General features: G+C 41.4%; 1 protein-coding gene across 1 annotated transcript; it reads right to left on the bottom strand.

The window, feature by feature from the left end:
* Positions 1–990: 990 nt before the first annotated feature.
* On the bottom strand, positions 991–16,755 carry LOC115416264 (nuclear transport factor 2). Its single transcript, XM_030130011.1, has 5 exons — positions 16,688–16,755; positions 13,825–13,944; positions 11,872–11,943; positions 4,518–4,616; positions 991–1,919 (listed from the first exon to the last, which is right to left on the bottom strand). Exons 2-5 carry the CDS (start codon positions 13,921–13,923, stop codon positions 1,806–1,808), a joined length of 384 nt encoding a protein of 127 aa, XP_029985871.1. The 5' UTR covers positions 13,924–13,944; positions 16,688–16,755; the 3' UTR covers positions 991–1,805.
* Positions 16,756–19,377: the final 2,622 nt, after the last annotated feature.

The raw sequence follows: 19,377 nt of genomic DNA, 5'->3' as shown, positions 1-19,377 counted from the left end.
GAAGCTCAGACTGTTCCCGTTCTGAGGAACTTCACTGTGGTTCTGTTCACTCCAGCTGACAGACTGATCCAGTTCAGTCTCATCAATATCCTCTGATAGCGACCCTCTGATCTCAATGAAGAGGAAATGTTTTCTAGAAAATGTCATTTTCATGTCTATCAAATCCATATGAAGACAACAGAATATCAGAATGATTGATGTGAAAAGTTAAAACTATAGAAAGTGAAGGGTTAAATCCTTCACATGCAGCCATTTCATGTCCAGACCTATTTTTGGTTTTGTAGGAAAAAAATAAATCTATTTTTTTAGATTAGTGACAAAATCATCTTAAATTCCAGTGAAGCCATGCTTAAGCAGAGGGTTAAATACTTACTTTCACAATTTTCCATCGGTATAGTTCATTTGATGAATTAGTGATTAAAAAAAAAACATGTTTTTTGAGGAAAATGAAATTCCCTACATGATCGGCACCATCTGATATTCAAATGCTTCAAAAAGCAATTCACACCAATTATTCAGACAAAATGATTTTTATAATGATAAAAGGATGTATAAAAGGTCATAAAACTATACTGAAAACAGAAATATATGATTGAGATTTCAAATTATAGTCATGATAAGTTCTGTTATTATTCATTCTGAGAACTTTGAGAGGAACTGAACTTAGTTCATATAAAAAGTTCAGTCATTTTCTTGAAAATCCTTTTTTTTGACACAAATTTTAATGGATTTAGAAACTTAAGATGTTTTACTATTGAACTACAAAAAGTTTGAAATCATTATCTCAATTCTAATTTTTGGATTCAAAGTCAACAGGCGCGTGACTTGACCCATTTGTATTTTCCGTCACTTTGGGGTGAATACTTTCAGTGTCGGGCAGTTTTCCTTTTCTGTCCGAGGTTCACCGTGGTCAAAAAGCACAAACACAAAGCAGACAAATGGACCAACAACTGCTCCTGCAGAGGAAAATGGAGACACAAGGCCACAGCGTTAAGAAAAAAGTCCAGGTTTATTGTGAATCGTGGCTGTAGTCCATGTTGTTATCTGCCCGACGCGTGAGACAAAAGAGAAAGAGACAGAAAGAATGAGAGAGAAAAAAAGAGAGAGAGTGAATGTGAAGGATCAGCCTTTCACACAGAAGGTGGAAGTTCGTCCTCCATGATTCTGTGGTTTGTGATGAAAGCGAAACCCGACACGAGTGGATGAACCACGGTGAAGTTCAGCAGGTGCAAAAGACTCAACGGAGCTGGACGCGAAGGCGGAGCTAAAGCCGACACTGGAACGGCATCTAAAAACAAATGACAGCACGAAGGGGCGGAGCCCAACGGGCCCGCCCCGCCCGAACGTGGATCTACGAGGCGGCGCCAACAGCGGTGCGGTCGACGGTCGGACAAACGGGTCAGAACGGAGTACAGAGGGTGTGGTGAACGCGGCTGGAGCGGCGGTGGTCGGTCAGCTGTTTGTCTTTCTTGAGTGTACGTACTGTAATGAGGGGCTCCAGCTTCATGCAGCGCAGCGGCGGCAGACAGGGGCTTCTGATTGGTCGGCTGGCTCACGTGGCACTTCTACAGGCCGGGGCGCTCTGGAAAGAACCCACCTGGAGGAGGTTCAGTGATTGACATCTAGAATCCGGTATCTGCTCGTCGAACGGGCGTTAAATGAGACGGCGGGAGGGAGGGAGGGGGGAGTGGCGCCTCCTCTCCTCCCCCCGTCCTCAACTCCCCCCTCCCGTTCCTTCCGTATTTCATGGCGTGGTGCCCTTTACTACGGCCGCCCCTGCCCACCAAACGGGGGGCGGGGGGGGGTTAGCCAAAGTTGTGAATGGCCAGCCTGAACATGTCATTGGTGCACACCCACGAGTCGTTGACGTTCTTCAGGATGAAGCTCTGGTGGAAACCCATGATGGGGTCGTTATCTGCCTGTGAACACACACACAAGGACAGGTTCAGGATATAGACCGCACATAAGGACAGGTTCAGGACATAGACCGCACCATGGACACACACACACACACACACACACACACACACACACAGGACAGATTCAGGATATAGACCACACCATGGACACACACACACACACACACACACACACACACACACACACACACACACACACACACACAGGTTCAAGATATAGACTGCAATACCAGGTCTGTTCACCAGTCCTGCACCAGTACCAGGTCTGTTCACCAGTCCTGCACCAGTACCAGGTCTGTTCACCAGTCCTGCACCAGTACCAGGTCTGTTCACCAGTCCTACACCAGTACCAGGTCTGTTCACCAGTCCTACACCAGTACCAGGTCTGTTCACCAGTCCTGCACCAGTACCAGGTCTGTTCACCAGTCCTAGGTCTGTTCACCAGTCCTACACCCATACCAGGTCTGTTCACCAGTCCTACACCAGTACCAGGTCTGTTCACCAGTCCTGCACCAGTACCAGGTCTGTTCACCAGTCCTAGGTCTGTTCACCAGTCCTACACCAGTACCAGGTCTGTTCACCAGTCCTACACCAGTACCAGGTCTGTTCACCAGTCCTGCACCAGTACCAGGTCTGTTCACCAGTCCTACACCAGTACCAGGTCTGTTCACCAGTCCTACACCAGTACCAGGTCTGTTCACCAGTCCTAGGTCTGTTCACCAGTCCTACACCAGTACCAGGTCTGTTCACCAGTCCTACACCAGTACCAGGTCTGTTCACCAGTCCTGCACCAGTACCAGGTCTGTTCACCAGTCCTACACCAGTACCAGGTCTGTTCACCAGTACCAGGTCTGTTTACCAGTCCTGCACCAGTACCAGGTCTGTTCACCAGTCCTACACCAGTACCAGGTCTGTTCACCAGTCCTACACCAGTACCAGGTCTGTTCACCAGTCCTGCACCAGTACCAGGTCTGTTCACCAGTCCTACACCAGTACCAGGTCTGTTCACCAGTACCAGGTCTGTTCACCAGTCCTGCACCAGTACCAGGTCTGTTCACCAGTCCTACACCAGTACCAGGTCTGTTCACCAGTCCTGGACCAGCAGTCTGTTCACCAGGGCCAGGAGAAGAGACTGCAGCCCGGCCCCGGTAGAAGGGACCGGGTGCAGAGGCCGTGACCCCGGCTCTCAGTGGTTCTTACGGTGGTCAGACTGAGGCAGAGCCGGCGTCGCTCTTCAAATCGTCCTCTGCTTTCATCCGTCTCCATGTTTCGTGCGAGCGATGGTGCGTCTTGTAGTAACAGTGAAACCCTAATGCTCATTTCCCTTTTCTGTTTCTCCTGAATCTTTCCAAACTTTCATTTGAGTGTGCAGGACGTTTGTCCTGTTCTATTCTATATTACACTGATGTATCATCAGTCTGCTGATGATTTTTTTGTATGAAATTTATGGTGTGGTGGCAAGGATTAGTGGAAACACTAGTAGTAGATGTTCATGCAGGATCTGGCAACCCCTAGCCTGGGGGGAGGAGGAGAGGATGTCACACTGTACAGTACTTGGAATGTGACTGCAGTACCAGTTTGGGCCACAGTCCTACATACGGTGGCTTTAACCTCTGTTTTCATTAAATGTCGAGCAAATTTGAGTCAAACCTTTGCAAAAACACAAGTGAATAATGTGTAAAACTGGTTTGAAACAACTATTCCATAGGTGTGTCCAACACTTGGCAGCGATGCCAATACTTGTATCGGTGACAGTGCATCCCTAGTTTCAACTCTTAAAAGTTCTATTTTTGGCTCAGGTCAAAGGAACATGTACATATATGAGACAAATCTAAGTGTCTTTGATCCTGTTCTGGATGACCTCATCTGTCCGTTTAGTACTGAAGGACAATAAATGCTTACAGAAAAAATGTTGGACTTGTTTTCTAGACACATATGGTTCTTACAACGTAACAGGATCAATAATTGAAACGGTTACAGATTTTTTTTGCTGAATTCAAGAAAAACCCTCCTCCAGTGGACCCAGTGTAGATGCTGTTGTTCAGATCAGTGTAACTCAGATGTTGCAGATCTCTTGTGTGTAAATCAGTTCTTCTGTCTCAGTGTACAGTTCCTCTGGAGGCGATTCTGTCGGTGTTTCAGTGGGATCAGATGTTTGGAACAGAAATGAGACAAATCCACTGGGTCAGAGTTAGATTTTTGCAGTGTAAACACCCTCTTCTGCTTCCAGTGGAACCAAACCCAACCCAAGCTGTGGGTCATGAGCTGCTGCTTTTTCCCTCTATGCATTTTCTTCTTTCCATCATCATGTGTTCAGTATTTTAATGACAACTTTCATTCACCTGATCCATGTGTGAACTTTTCTGTGAATTAACAGTGAAATGACACACAGCTGCACAAAAACATTCAGTAGCTAAATGTTGAACCACCACTGACCCCTTAAAATGTGAGTCTACTGTCATGTAAATGTACTTTCAAATATGAAATGTACTTTCTGAGACACACATTCACATCGGATCTGACGCTGAAGCCTTTAGAGCAAAATGATCTGTAAAATATGGTGTGATTTATGAGAGCAGAGTGAAGGCAGTACTGTACCTTTAGCTGTCCTACAACCATACTCAGTATGCAGCAGTCTGGGGTTGGTTGGTGGTCCTGCGCAGTTATACTATGCGCTATTTTAGAGAAGGGGAGACTCTGGCACACACACAAAAAAAACAAAACAAAACCCATTAATATTAATATCAACTCAAGCATCAAGTCTGTTAGAAATGACACACGCAAATTAACTGGGCTGCAACAAGATACTTCCACTGTCTATTCATCTAAGATTACTTTTGTTTGTTCCCTTATAAAATGGGTAAAAAACAAAGAAAAAATTGTTATTTGAAAATAACTGAATAAAGTAATAAAAATCAAAACACAATTTTAAAAATCTAATTAATAATCAATAGACGTCTTCCACAGCAGCCATTAGTAGATGAACTTGGACGAGTTGTGTCCCATTCAGATGTGGACTGAGGACACTTAGGTCCTGTCCACACCCAGATGGAGGTTTCCCTAAACAGGGACTGTTCCTCTGAATTTAAAAGACAAATCTGTCCACACTCATATTTTTGTGAATAAAACTAACAAAACTAAACTAACTACAGCTGCTCAGACAAACCATCATTCCTGGAGGCCTTAAAACTGTGGACTCACTGCACGCAACAGTCAGGAAGTTCAACGGAGGCTTTTAGGGATTTATAATACTGATTAGATGTGGACAAGAGACCCAAATGTAGAGAAAAAACATGAACTTTGTTAAATATCCATATAAGGCTATCTGGATTCAGTTAACAACACACACCGAAAACTGAAGATACGTTCACACCGCAGGTCTGAATGCGCAATTCAGATTTTTTGGTGAAATCTGATTGTTGTGAGCTCGTTCATATTCTTCTTCTATCAGTTCAGAGTCTGAACTGAATGTGACCCTGAAGTGACCCACATGCACTACAGAGGTCCTGAAGTGACCCACATGCACTACAGAGGTCCTGAAGTGACCCACATGCACTACAGAGGTCCTGAAGTGACCCACGTGCACTACAGAGGTCCTGAAGTGACCCACGTGCACTACAGAGGTCCTGAAGTGACCCACATGGACTAAAGAGGTCCTGAAGTGACCCACGTGCACTACAGAGGTCCTGAAGTGACCCACGTGCACTACAGAGGTCCTGAAGTGACCCACATGGACTAAAGAGGTCCTGAAGTGACCCACATGGACTAAAGAGGTCCTGAAGTGACTCACGTGCACTACAGAGGTCCTGAAGTGACCCACATGGACTAAAGAGGTCCTGAAGTGACCCACATGGACTAAAGAGGTCCTGAAGTGACCCACGTGCACTAGAGGTCCTGAAGTGACCCAAACGCACTAAAGAGGTCCTGAAGTGACCCACATGCACTAAAGAGGTCTTGAAGTGACCCACGTGCACTAGAGGTCCTGAAGTGACCCAAACACACTAAAGAGGTCCTGAAGTGACCCAAACACACTAAAGAGGTCCTGAAGTGACCCAAACGCACTAAAGAGGTCCTGAAGTGACCCAAACGCACTAAAGAGGTCCTGAAGTGACCCAAACGCACTAAAGAGGTCCTGATGGAATATGTGACCAAGCAGACACACACTGTGTTTACAGAAGGAAATATGGAGGGACGCAGAACTGGGACGCTTGTCGCATTTCAATGACGTAAAGGTCGGATAAATGCGACCTGGATGTTCAGACTGAAGCCACATTGGAAAATATCACATCTGGGTCAGATTTAGGACCACATATGACAGTGGTCTGGATCAGATTTAGGACCGCATATGACAGTGGTCCGGGTCAGATTTAGGACCACATATGAAAGTGGTCCGGGTCAGATTTAGGACCACATATGACAGTGGTCTGGATCAGATTTAGGACCGCATATGACAGTGGTCCGGGTCAGATTTAGGACCACATATGAAAGTGGTTTGTATCAGATTTAGGACCACATATGACAGTGGTCCGGGTCAGATTTAGGACCACATATGACAGTGGTCCGGGTCAGATTAGTGCTGTTCAGACTGTCTTTAACAGATCAGATCCAGGTCACATATGGGTGACAACATCAGATTTGGTCCACATTTCCCTGCAGTGTGAACGGAGCCTTAGTTAATAAACGGGGCATTCGTGAAGTAGCCTCCACACCTTAAAGGGTCAAACTTGATACAATCAATCACATTTTATTTATATTAAGGCCAAATCATAACAGTAATCTCATGACACTTAGAGCTGGTCCAAACCAGACTCTCAGCTAAATGTGAAGAAACCATTTTTAACAATACACTTGAAAAGTCCAGATGTCTGTTGTGTAAAAGGTCATGTGTCAAATTAATGAAGTTGTACTGAAAAGGGTCCGTCGTCTACACTCAGTACTTTTGTACATTTATTTACTCTACATTATTGTACATTATACTGTTTGTTTTTAAATTTGCAGGTCCATTAATGACATACCTCCTCTTCTAGCTGATAAGCTTGTATATTTAAATAGGTAGAAGTCATATGCAGAATCCAAAAGTGAAATTACATTTATTTCACAAATATTGAACTAATGAACAGCCCAATAAAACCACTGAACCCACTGCAAACCCACTGCTTTGAGAACAAACTGAATATCCACCCTACAGCTTCACTCATCCTGTCCCATGATCCTCCCTGTGCTGCTGGTGTTGAGCGCCCCCTGCTGGACAGGTGGTGGTGGTGCAGTAGACACAGGTCTCAGCATTCAACACATTTATAGATACTTGACCTCAAATGTTCCACATCAAGGGTGTCAAACATACAAAGGGTCCAATCCGACCCGTGGGATGAATTTGTGAAATCTAAAAATTACACTGAAGATATTAATGATCAAGGATGTTAAAGTAATTTTAGGTCAGTTCAATCTAAAGTGGGTCAGACCAGGAAAGTACTACCATAATAACCTATAAATAATGAAAACAGCTAAATTTTCTCTTTTGGTGTAAAAAAAGCAAAATTACACAAAAATGTTTACACTTACCCTTTACAAAGAACAACCTGGAATGTCTCAAGAGAAGTATGTGGAATTTTACCAATATTCTGCCTTTTACTAAGTGTTTTATGTTTGTAGATCCACGGTGATCTGTAACTGATAACGCACAAGTGTCAATAAATAAACGAAAGCGCAATATTGTTAAAATTGTTCTTATTTTTCTTCAGAATTTTCAGGTTGTTCATATTTACTTCAGCCAAGTGTAACAGCAGAGGTTATGTTTTCATAGGGGTCTGTCTGTGTGCAAATTAACTCCAAAAGTTACGGACGGATTTGGATGAAATTTTCATTTGAAATTTTGATACTGGCACAAAAACAAAGGATTACATTTTGGTGGTGGTGGGACTGATGAGGTCTGTGCTTTCCGACTGCTTTTCTAGTTGTTCATGTTATGTTCAAGTACAGTTCATAGATGTAAACATTTTTATTATGGAATTGTACTTTTTTCACTCATAAACAGAGAAAATTTTGGAGTTGACATTATTTATCAGTTCTGATCCTATTATTTATATGATTTTACCGGTCCAGCCCACTTTAGATCAGATTAGGTTGTGTGTGGAACTGAACTAACATGAGTTTGACCTGTATTAAATGATAATATCCAGAGTAGAGTCAACGTGCTTTAAACTTAAGGTGTGCGTGTCCCTTTTCCACACTAATGGGTCATATTCTATTAAACTGCTGCTATACAGGAAATATGGGTAGTTGGATTTAGAGTGTTTCTATTCTCGTTTCCTGCCACCTGTGTCCTGATGAGCTGCTGAGAAACTGAAACAGTAGAATGAATAACACACAAAAGAAAATTATATAAGTAAATAAAGACAAAAACTATGAGTCCTCAGAGCTTGGTGACCTCCCGTCACCTCCTGGTGAGTCATTCTGGCCCTGGCCCTGTGCCAGGAACAGCTGCCCTCTGCTTTGTAACTTTATCCCTCACATACTTTACTGGAGTCGACATGTCAGCTTACACATATTGCTCAAAAGCAGTGAAAATATAATACCACTGTTGGGCCCAAAACTACAGCAGAACCCCTGTTTGTGTGTCACACTGGTTTGTCCACTGTCCTGTCCCTTTAGACCAGCAGCAGATCTGGTTCATTCACTCCAGTGCCAGCGGGAAACGGAGACACAGATTAGGAACAATTCTTTCACCGTGGTATCATGAATTGCGCGTTATCGGCATGCATTATGTGCTTTCAGTGTGTATGTTCAAGCTGCGTCAAATACTACATGATTAGCGGGTAGGGGTTAGGGTCAGGGAGTTTGTGTTTTTTTTTTTTTTTATATGGATATTATTGTTATGAAATAGAGTTTATTTGTGTTTTTTTTTTATATGGATATTATTGTTATGAAATAGAGTTTGTGTTTTTTCATATGGGAAAGGTTATGAATTGGACAGTTTATTTTTGATAAGTATATTACTGCTAAGAAATGACAGTTTATTTTTGTGCATTACTATTATGAAAAAGATAGTTTACTTTTGTTTTTGTTATGTGTATTATTGTCATGAAAAGGACAGAGTTTATTTTTGTCCTTGATGTGCACTATTACTGTTATGGAAAGGACAGAGTTTATTTTGATGTGAAGTGCTGCTGTTAAATGGACAGTCTATCCTTGGTATGTTCAGCAATTTTGTGTTTTTGTGCATAGTCAGAATTCAGTCTGACATGTGTAGGATTCCTGAGTTACTTATGAATTTGACAGAGGAATTTAGGGTAGGTGAAGGATGGAGTAAAGGGGCGGGACATTCTAAGTTAACCATCCCACTCCTTTTCGAATGTTTGACTTTCTTTTATATAATTCTTTGTTGTTTGATTTTAAGAGATTATTTGAAATAAATAAATATACAAACAAACAAGGGTTAGGGATATGTAAACTTGAGATCTTGGCGTACACTGACTCGTGATCAAATAGCGTTGAATGACATGCAAAAGGATGGAAATGTGTACGTGTAGCACGCCAAATGCCATAAGAACTGGCGTGACACACAACGCCATATCATGAGATCAGTCTGGACTCTTTCATTCAATACTGGATTCATTTTACACAAGTCACAGATCTTCAGAACATTTGAACTAAAATAGCATTTTTCGGAAACAGAGCAGGAGAAAATTTAATATGTTGCCGACACAGTGACAGGCATTAAGCACTGACTGACTCATGTGATCTGGAAACACAAATCTGATCAAAAGCAGGTGAAACAAAAACTGGTGATAAAGTAAATGATAATGACAATAAAATAATATTGGTTATGCTAAAAATGTGAAGCCTTTTTTTTTTTTTAGCTCTTATTAACCCATAAAGACCCAGTAAATGATTTTTTTCTTGCTATTCAGCCTTTAGTGATTTATCCACATGTGTTATACTATTCCCTTCTGTAATTTTACATCTTTTTAATAAAAATCTGTTTTTTTCCTACATTTAATTTGTTGATCACGTAAATGTCCATAAAAGCTCAGATTCAAGTTGAGGGTTATGACATCAAAAACAAAGAAACCTGAAGGAAAAAAGCAACTTTTTCAGCAAAGATATCAATAACCGGTCAAAACCCCAGTGTGTCCATCCACTGTCACTGATCCAACTCCACGGGTTTGACTGGTGAATCAATGTTGTAGAGGATGACGGTGTTTCCACGGTAACTACGGAGCCCCTTGCCGTCCAAATATGGCCATATCTGATAACCATGAAAAGATGAACAACTGTATTTTACACCAATTATTGATACGTAATGACAGGATTAGTGGATCAACAGGTATTAAACAGTTCAGATCAGTAGATGGTTTAGGTTAAAGGTGGACGTTTGGGTCTTTAAGGGTTAATCTATATTTATTCATCCACACAACCTTGACAACTGTTCTGACCACGCCCACTTCAAAGACAGGAAGTGAAACCTCAAACTACTAACACAAATGACAGTGCACAATATTTGTAACCAGTCTTCAACCAAACTCTTGCATAAAAAGCCTATAGGTTTATATTGAACCTGTCTGGGAAATGTATTCTATAAATCACATAGGGCTAAGCTCTTTAATACACTGCCCATTCAGACATTTCATATATTTTGCACAGGACAGTTTGGACAGTGATATTTGAATTAAATGTGATACTGATAAAAGCCAGCGTGCACCAGGAAACACAAACCCTGCCCTGTAAACTGAATGAACCATGGAGGAGACTTATAAGGAAAAGAAAAAAGATTCCAAAAAGATTCCTGGATGTAAAGACTCCAAGGCTTCGTTCACACAGCAGGTCCACAAGCACAGTTCACATTTTTTGGGTGCAATCTGACTTTTTTGTGTTGGTCCATATTACAAATTAAATGTGACTTCCATCAGTTTTGAGTCTGAACTGAATGTGACCCTGAAGTGACTCACATGGACTAAAGAGGTCCTGAAGTGACCCACATGCACTCAAGAGGTCCTGAAGTGACCCACATGCACTCAAGAGGTCCTGAAGTGACCCACATGCACTCAAGAGGTCCTGAAGTGACCCACATGCACTCAAGAGGTCCTGATGGAATATGAGACCGCACAGACACACACTGTGTTTGAATGTTTGTCGCATTTCAGTGACATAAAGGTCAAATAAATGCGACCTGGCCGTTCAGACTGAAGTCACATTGGAAAATATCAGATACGTATCAGATTTAGGACCACATATGGAAGTGGTCCAGGTCAGATGTAGGACCACATATGAAAGTGGTCCAGGTCAGATTTAGGACCACATATGAAAGTGTCCTGGGTCAGATTTAGGACCACATATGGAAGTGGTCTGGGTCAGATTTAGGACCACATATGAAAGTTTTCTGGGTCAGATTTAGGACCACATATGGAAGTGGTCTGGGTCAGATTTAGGACCACATATGAAAGTTTTCTGGGTCAGATTTAGGACCACATATGAAAGTGTTCTGGGTCAGATTTAGGACCACATATGGAAGTGGTCTGGGTCAGATTTAGGACCACATATGAAAGTGGTCTGGGTCAGATTTAGGACTACATATGAAAGTGGTCCGGGTCAGGTTTAGGACCACATATGGAAGTGGTTTGGGTCAGATTTAGGACCACATATGGAAGTGTTCTGGGTCAGATTTAGGACCACATATGGAAGTGTTCTGGGTCAGATTTAGGACCACACATGGAAGTGGTCTGGGTCAGATGAGTGCTGTTCAGACTGTCTGTAACAGATCAGATCCAGGTCACAAATGGACACAAAAATCAGATATGGGCCCCATTTGGTTGCAGTGTGAACGGAGCCTATGAGCCATGATCACGTTGTAATTCTTGATGTAAATGTGCTGCCCTCCACTCCCATTTCTCTCTCAGGCGAGTAATACCACAAACATCCACCACATGCTACTTCAGATACCAAACAAACTCACAGTGAGCTTCTCAACAATGTCATTTTTTCCCTGGAACTGCTGTCCTTCCCAAGTAAGGCATGATGTATCTGTCTGTACGGAGGAAAACAAAGACACAAAGAGATTAGACACAAGATCAGTGTTCCCCACAGAATCCCATGGGATGGTTTAGGTATGGATGGTGGTATTTATAATTTAGTGCAGGCACAGTAACACACAGACACAGCATCCCTGTTCCTACGGTAATTAGGTTTCATTTCTGGCTACGGCACTGTTTTGAAGCACTGCTATATGTCATAGATGTATTAATTTTGTCTTTTTGCGCCGCCGATTTGGCAGATTTTCACCTCTTAAGACAACCTTTCAGTGCGGAGTTAGATTGCTGCAGTGAGAATCCAAAGTAAGGACTGGTTTATATCGCTGTAATAAACAGAGTCGTACAGAACACGTGTTGGTTTGATAGGTTAAAGTTATTGTAATTTGATGCCATTAATGTTTCTGCTCATCTTGTCAGGTTCATTTCTCAGTGTCAGCTGCTGATGTTGTGGTTTCAGAGGCTGCTTGGTCTGGGTCTGGTTTGTTTGTGTACATGTGTGTATATTGTAAAATGGAGTTTGAATGGACAGTTACATTGAAATAATAAGAGTGTGGTTGAAGGTAATTATTAAAATTAACTTACATTGAATGAACGAATAAATGAATTTACTTTTGGTTTTACGTCAATCATTGTACTTAGTAGATCAATTGTAATAAACATAAAAACCAAAAAAGGAATAGGCTACAAGCAAAAGATTTTTTTGCCTGTCCTTTTCACCTAATGCACTGTTTACATCAACTTAAATGTGTACAGCATTGAGCATTCACACCACATTGTTAGAAACATAGTTATGCAAGACTGTTCACCTCAGTGTAACACCAGGGTTTCTATAAGTTTCTACAAGTTAAATATAAGAGTTTTTAAGACCAGTTTAAGACTACTTAGAACACAATTTAATGGCTATTTCACGACCATTCTAGCAAAAAAATTCACGACTCCTAGAATTTAGGAAAATGTATTTCTTTACTCCAACGCCTTGATTCCATTTGTTCGAGTTGAACTGATTTCTTGCATAAAATGCAGAAAACTTCAACCACCTTCCCCTCCACTGGTGTCAAACAGGTGGACAATGATCTTCCCTCCAGCCAGGCTTTATTAAATTTGCATTTCCTCATGCTTACTTTTTGCTTGCAAGCTGTCCCTTAAAGTTCCCACAGTCTATTTTCTCTGGCGATTACTGACTACATGTGTTGAAGCAGTTAGCGATAACTAGTTTACTACGTTCAATTAAAAATTGTGGGGTTGGAACATAAAGAACTGAGTCGACTAATGTTAGTTCCTTTGCAGCTTGGACATTTAACATACACATTTACACACAATAGAGCGAACAAGTTAATGGCAACATTACATAAGACCTACCATATCACATTTAATACTTTTAAAAGACTTATTTAAGGTATTAAATGCAGATTTGTAAATTCAAGACTTTTAAGACTTTTTAAGACCCTGTAGGAACCCTGAACACTGAAGTTTGAGTTTCAGAAAATTATAATAACTTCAGTTACAGTAGCTTCATTCTATCCAAATCCTGTCTTTGTAGTAGTTTTATTTGCTACAGTTTGGCTAACATCACATTCCTTCCACATTATGTCAATGTATCACTAATGAACAAGGGGCTGAGTCATTAATTTGCATTTATATACTTTGAGTTTAATACATGCTTTGAGTTGTGACATCAGGGTAAACAAAGGAGTCGATATTTTCATACAGTGTTTGATAATCACTACTATCATCATTAACAGTGTCTGTTCTTAATTACAGCTTAAAAGTGCTTTCAGGAGCCCATGAAAACCGGCCTCACTCCTGGTGCAGATGTGCTACATGTAACCTTACCTTTCATCCTGAAGTTAAATGAAAACAAGATCTGTTCTACTCACGTATATGGATCCAAGCTGAGTTCTGTCTGAATCAAACAACTGGTAGTAGTGCTGCACAAAGCTGGATCCTATCTGCTCCCACAGAGGCTGGTCCACCATCCTGGCTCACCCTACAACACACTGGGAACAGTGGGAAGGGAACAAGAAGGATTATGCTGACAGGCCTCCATAAAATGTAGGCACCCAATGAATACGGAGGGTTCAGAGGACAAACAAAACAAATTAAATAAAACTGATAACAAATTTCAACAAAAAATTAAGAACTGGTTGAAAACAAAACAAGAATGTACCCACTAATAAAATGTATACTGTTTGGTGAAACTTACTGTTCATGTTTGTTTTGAGTGTGTTAATGTATGTGTAGTAGATGTGAATAAGCTTTTATGCTGTTTGATTATGCTATTGTTTATTCTGTTTTTATATTATCGTTGTTAAACCCAATCAGGGATGGGCGATGCTAACAAGTTCAATGCTATCTACTCTTAATGCAGAACATCAGATGTTCTGTGTCCAATGCATTGTCTATGATTTAAAAAATACTGTCTTAGAAACATCTTTGATATAAAATGCACATCATGGCAATAATGACACACTGTTGAAACAAAGGTAAAGCCAACTCTAACATGCACATCCACTGTAAAAACTTGAATTGACACGTAAAAAGCCTTAAAAGCTCTTTAACATCCACTGTGTCCCTGTGTTTTACAGAAACACACACTAACGTATACATGCATTTTTAAGCCTTCCGTTCTGACCTCAACTTAAAAAAAACCCCGTCGGACAGTGCATAAAAAATGGCATGAATAACATTGAATCTGCGGAAAACATTACAACAACTTTTTACTAATCCGCTGCAGGCGTGTTTTGCTGAGCACATCAGCTCCGCTTGAGTGACACTGACAGCACAAGTCATGCGCTTCCCCAGAAGCACCCACTGTTGTTACTGGAACAATCTGAAAGGTTAGAGAGTTAGCAAGAGTGGAGAACCAACAGAAGAAACACCACTGCTACATCCACCAAGACAAGACGCACACTTCTAGCTCTGTGTCCAAGTACTGAACGGCTACACCCAATGAAGGCAGTTTTAGCCCCGTTCACACACTGACACAGACTGGAGGACTACAGTTAGCACAGTTTTAGCCCCGTTCACACACTGACACAGACTGGAGGACTACAGTTAGCACAGTTTTAGCCCCGTTCACACACTGACACAGACTGGAGGACTACAGTTAGCACAGTTTTAGCCCCGTTCACACACTGACACAGACTGGAGGACTACAGTTAGCACAGTTTTAGCCCCGTTCACACACTGACACAGACTGGAGGACTACAGTTAGCACAGTTTTAGTAGATCCCCGTTCACACACTGACACAGACTGGAGGACTACAGTTAGCACAGTTTTAGCCCCGTTCACACACTGACACAGACTGGAGGACTACAGTTAGCACAGTTTTAGCCCCGTTCAGACACTGACACAGACTGGAGGACTACAGTTAGCACAGTTTTAGCCCCGTTCACACACGACACAGACTGGAGGACTACAGTTTAGCACCAGTTTAGCCCGTTCACACACTGACACAGACTGGAGACTACAGTTAGCACAGTTTTAGCCCGTTCAGACACTGACACAGACTGGAGGACTACAGTTAGCACAGTTTTAGGCCCGTTCAGACCTGACACAGACTGGAGGACTACAGTTAGCACAGTTTTAGCCCCGTTCACACACTGACCAGACTGTGGAGGACTACAGGTTAGCCCAGTTGTAGCCCCGTTCACACACGGACACAGACTGGGAGGACTACAGTTAGCACAGTTTTAGCTCCCGTTCACACACTGACACAGACTGGAGGACTACAGTTAGCACAGTTTTAGCCCCGTTCAGACACTGACAACAGACTGGAGGACTACAGTTAGCACAGTTTAGCCCCGTTCAACACACTGACACAGACTGTGGAGGCTACAGTTAGCACAGTTTGTAGCCCCGTTCACACACTGACCACAGACTGGAGGACTACAGTTAGCACAGGTTTTAGCCCCGTTCACACAACTGACACAGACTGAGGACTACAGTTAGCACAGTTTTAGCCCCGTTCACACACTGACATAGACTGGAGGACTACAGTTAGCACAGTTTTAGCCCCGTTCACACACAGACTGTGGAGGACTACAGTTAGCACAGTTTTAGCCCCGTTCACACACTGACACAGACTGTGGAGGACTACAGTTAGCACAGTTTTAGCCCCGTTCACACACTGACATAGACTGGAGGACTACAGTTAGCACAGTTTTAGCCCCGTTCACACACTGACATAGACTGGAGGACTACAGTTAGCACAGTTTTAGCCCCGTTCACACACTGACATAGACTGGAGGACTACAGTTAGCACAGTTTTAGCCCCGTTAACGGCACACTGACTAGTGGAGGACTACAGTTAGCACAGGTTAGCCTAGCCACATGCTACTAGCTTGTGAGGTGTTGTTTGCTAACGTTGACTCAACCTGTGTGAACCCAGACAGTGGATTGAATTCCCATGTCTTGCTAATGTTAGCCGTCAGTTCCATGCTGTGTTCCGGCTCTATATTCGTGCTGGCCGGTGCTGGCCTGTTTCACCGGTGCTAAAAATATCCGGGCTGCTCCAAGTGTTGACGGCTGCTCCGGGCCCGCGCGCTCCGCTCCGCGGCTGAACCCTCATAGGCGTGCCCGTCGGTCCACCCAAACAGGGCACACGCAGCCTACTGAGGCACTTAGAGCGGCTTAGACCGGGTCAGAGGCCAGGCTACACTGGCCCCTTGTGTTTCCCTACATGTTTCCATTCACTGTACTGTATGAGGCCGTCTAAAACTGAAGGAATCCAAACTTACCTCTAACCGAAGCCGAGGCTGGCTGCACGAATGCGCGAGGTCTGCTCCGACTGACGCCAGGGCACGCGCTCAAAGCCGTAAGCGGCCCGGTGCATTCTGGGATTGTAGTCTTTATGCTCATCTTAAAGGGCCGCTCAGGTCACCGTCAGGTTCCAGCAGGACTGTCCAGGGCCTCAGACAACCCCGTGTGAGCTCAAAGGGGGTCAGACCGCTCAAATAAGAACAGAATAACCTAGAAATAATGTCAACGCCAAACTGTGACCCACGTGTCAGTGAAATGACATTCTACAAATAAGAGCTGACATGGTTCTAAAAGCATCTGGCCACAGTTCTCCTGAACACAGGGGAGTTCCCTTCATTCCTCTGCTTTGTCCTCCTCAGACCCAGGACATGTCAGCAGTACCAGCTGTTTTTGTGTCTATACTGGAAACATCCTGATGCAACAGTTGTATCACATGCACTTTTTAACATTTTTATGGAATGTCCTTTGTGGTGGACAGGTTTTTTTTTGTATAAAGCTGTGAAACTCTTGTCCACAAATGTGGACAGAAAACCCAGAGCTGGGTCTGAGGAGGTTACACATTGGTTCCACTGTTGTGTTTCGCACGGACACTTATTGCGACGCACAAAGAAGCTTATATTCAGGAAAACTGACAGAATATTTCCCTTCAATCAATTCGAGTCGATTAATCGAATCGTGAATTTTTTGCATTCGCTTCAAGCACCTAATTGATTAATCATTTCAGCTCTAATAAAAATATGTACATCTATAAACTGTCTTTTAAAAAATGAATAACATGAACAACCTGATATTTCTTCATAAAAATAAGCCCAGTTTTAACTCTATTCTACCTCAGTTTATCATTAGCACATGTGCAGTATCTTACAGATCACAGTGGATCTACGAATACACAAAACATTTCATAAACAGGCTGAATATTATTAGAATTGCACTAATTTTTCTTAAGAAATTTCAGGTTGTTCAACACTTTCATGTAATTTTCCTTTTTTTTTTAATATTAAAAGAACATCATTTGTAGGTCATATGTACAAATATGTACAAATTGATCTGTATATAGAACCTGACCTAAAATTATTTTAAGATCCTTGATTGTTAATATCGTCAGTGTTAATTTTTCATTTCATAAATTCATCCCACAGGCTGGATGGGACCCTTTGTCGGTCCAGTTTTCACACATTGTTTTTGGTATGTTTGACAGCCCTGGGTTAAAAACAGCAGCACTGAAAGGTAAATGAAGAGGACCATCTGATGTTAATGTCTTTAATATCACATGATCCTTAAAATAACTAAGCTGAGTAAAGGTGTTATTATCATGGAACAGTGTGTTACGTCATTATTTACTGAACTTCAGACAGTTTATCCAGTACTGATGTTCTAAGTGTAGTGTGTGGCAGAACGTCCATGTTCAGTTCTCAGGTGACACTTGAACACAACACACGAATATAATTATGTAAGACTTGTCATCTGAGGGGCACTTTACAGACCTGTAGTGAGTGCTGACAGCAGCGTTAGCTTTGGTGCAAGAGTTGAATTTTACATTAACTAACGCAACAAAAAAAAACAGGTACACATTAGGTCCATGAACACAAAGTAAATGTTGTTCTTCTGCAGATGTTTTCCTGTAAGAGGCGACATGGATAGAACTGTGTGTGTGTGTGTGTGTGTGTGTGTGTGTGTGTGTGAGGGGCTTATCTAGGCTTGTAACTTTATCAATAACAACACATTCATTAATCTTTCTCTCCAGACCTGGCACTTGAAGGAACGAAGGTTTTAATGCAGATACAAATGCTCTGACGCTGTAAGAAATACACACAAACACAGGAAAGAAAATTAACTACAGTAAAAAAACAAAAAAAAAACAAAACAAAATCAAACCATTACCTAAAGATGAGGGCAGGAAAAGCACAAATAAAATCACAGTTTAAAGATTTTTTATTTACATTAGGACACATTATTCTGGCATCAAATCATTATGTAAGACACATGTATCAACATCCCCCACTATAAAAAGTTAGGTGAATTATCATTTCAGTTCATAAATAAATGCAAAATTTACTTGATTACAAAATGCTAAGGGTAGCTCTTCTAAATATTAAATTGAAACATATTGAAATCATTGATTAACACAATTTTAGTGCAAAACAAATCTAAATCTTAGTAATTTAGAGGATGAAAATTAATAATTTTAATAATTTTAAAGATAACTATTTTAATTTTTTTTGGAATTTTCCCTGGATTTTGTTGCTTTTTTAAATAATATTTGACATTTCAGCAAAGTCCAATGATATTTCGATGCTGAAACAGTTGTATTAAATAGGACAAACATGCTATTTATGTGAATCTTTAGTAACATAATAACATCATTTTTCCTCGAGATTTAAATTTCTTCAAAAGTCAGCACAATGTCATAAGATAATTTAAGAAATGTAACTGCATTTCATCTAGAGCTTTAGTAGATCTGAAATACTACAATATTTTTGTGAAATATAAATGTACATTTTAGACAAAATGTTTAAAATGTCTGATTCTACTTTTAAAGTGAATGTGGTAAATGTCAAATATTATGGGCTGCATTAAGTACATTTGATTAAACTTTTCAATAATGCATTTTCTATAATAATAGTGGTGATAATAATAATAATAATAATAATAATAATAATAATAATAA

This window comes from Sphaeramia orbicularis, unplaced genomic scaffold (genome assembly GCF_902148855.1).
Source record: "Sphaeramia orbicularis unplaced genomic scaffold, fSphaOr1.1, whole genome shotgun sequence".
NCBI lineage: Eukaryota > Metazoa > Chordata > Actinopteri > Kurtiformes > Apogonidae > Sphaeramia > Sphaeramia orbicularis.
The sequence above is the reverse complement of the archived record's forward strand: the minus strand, read 5'-3'. Positions and strand labels throughout refer to the sequence as shown.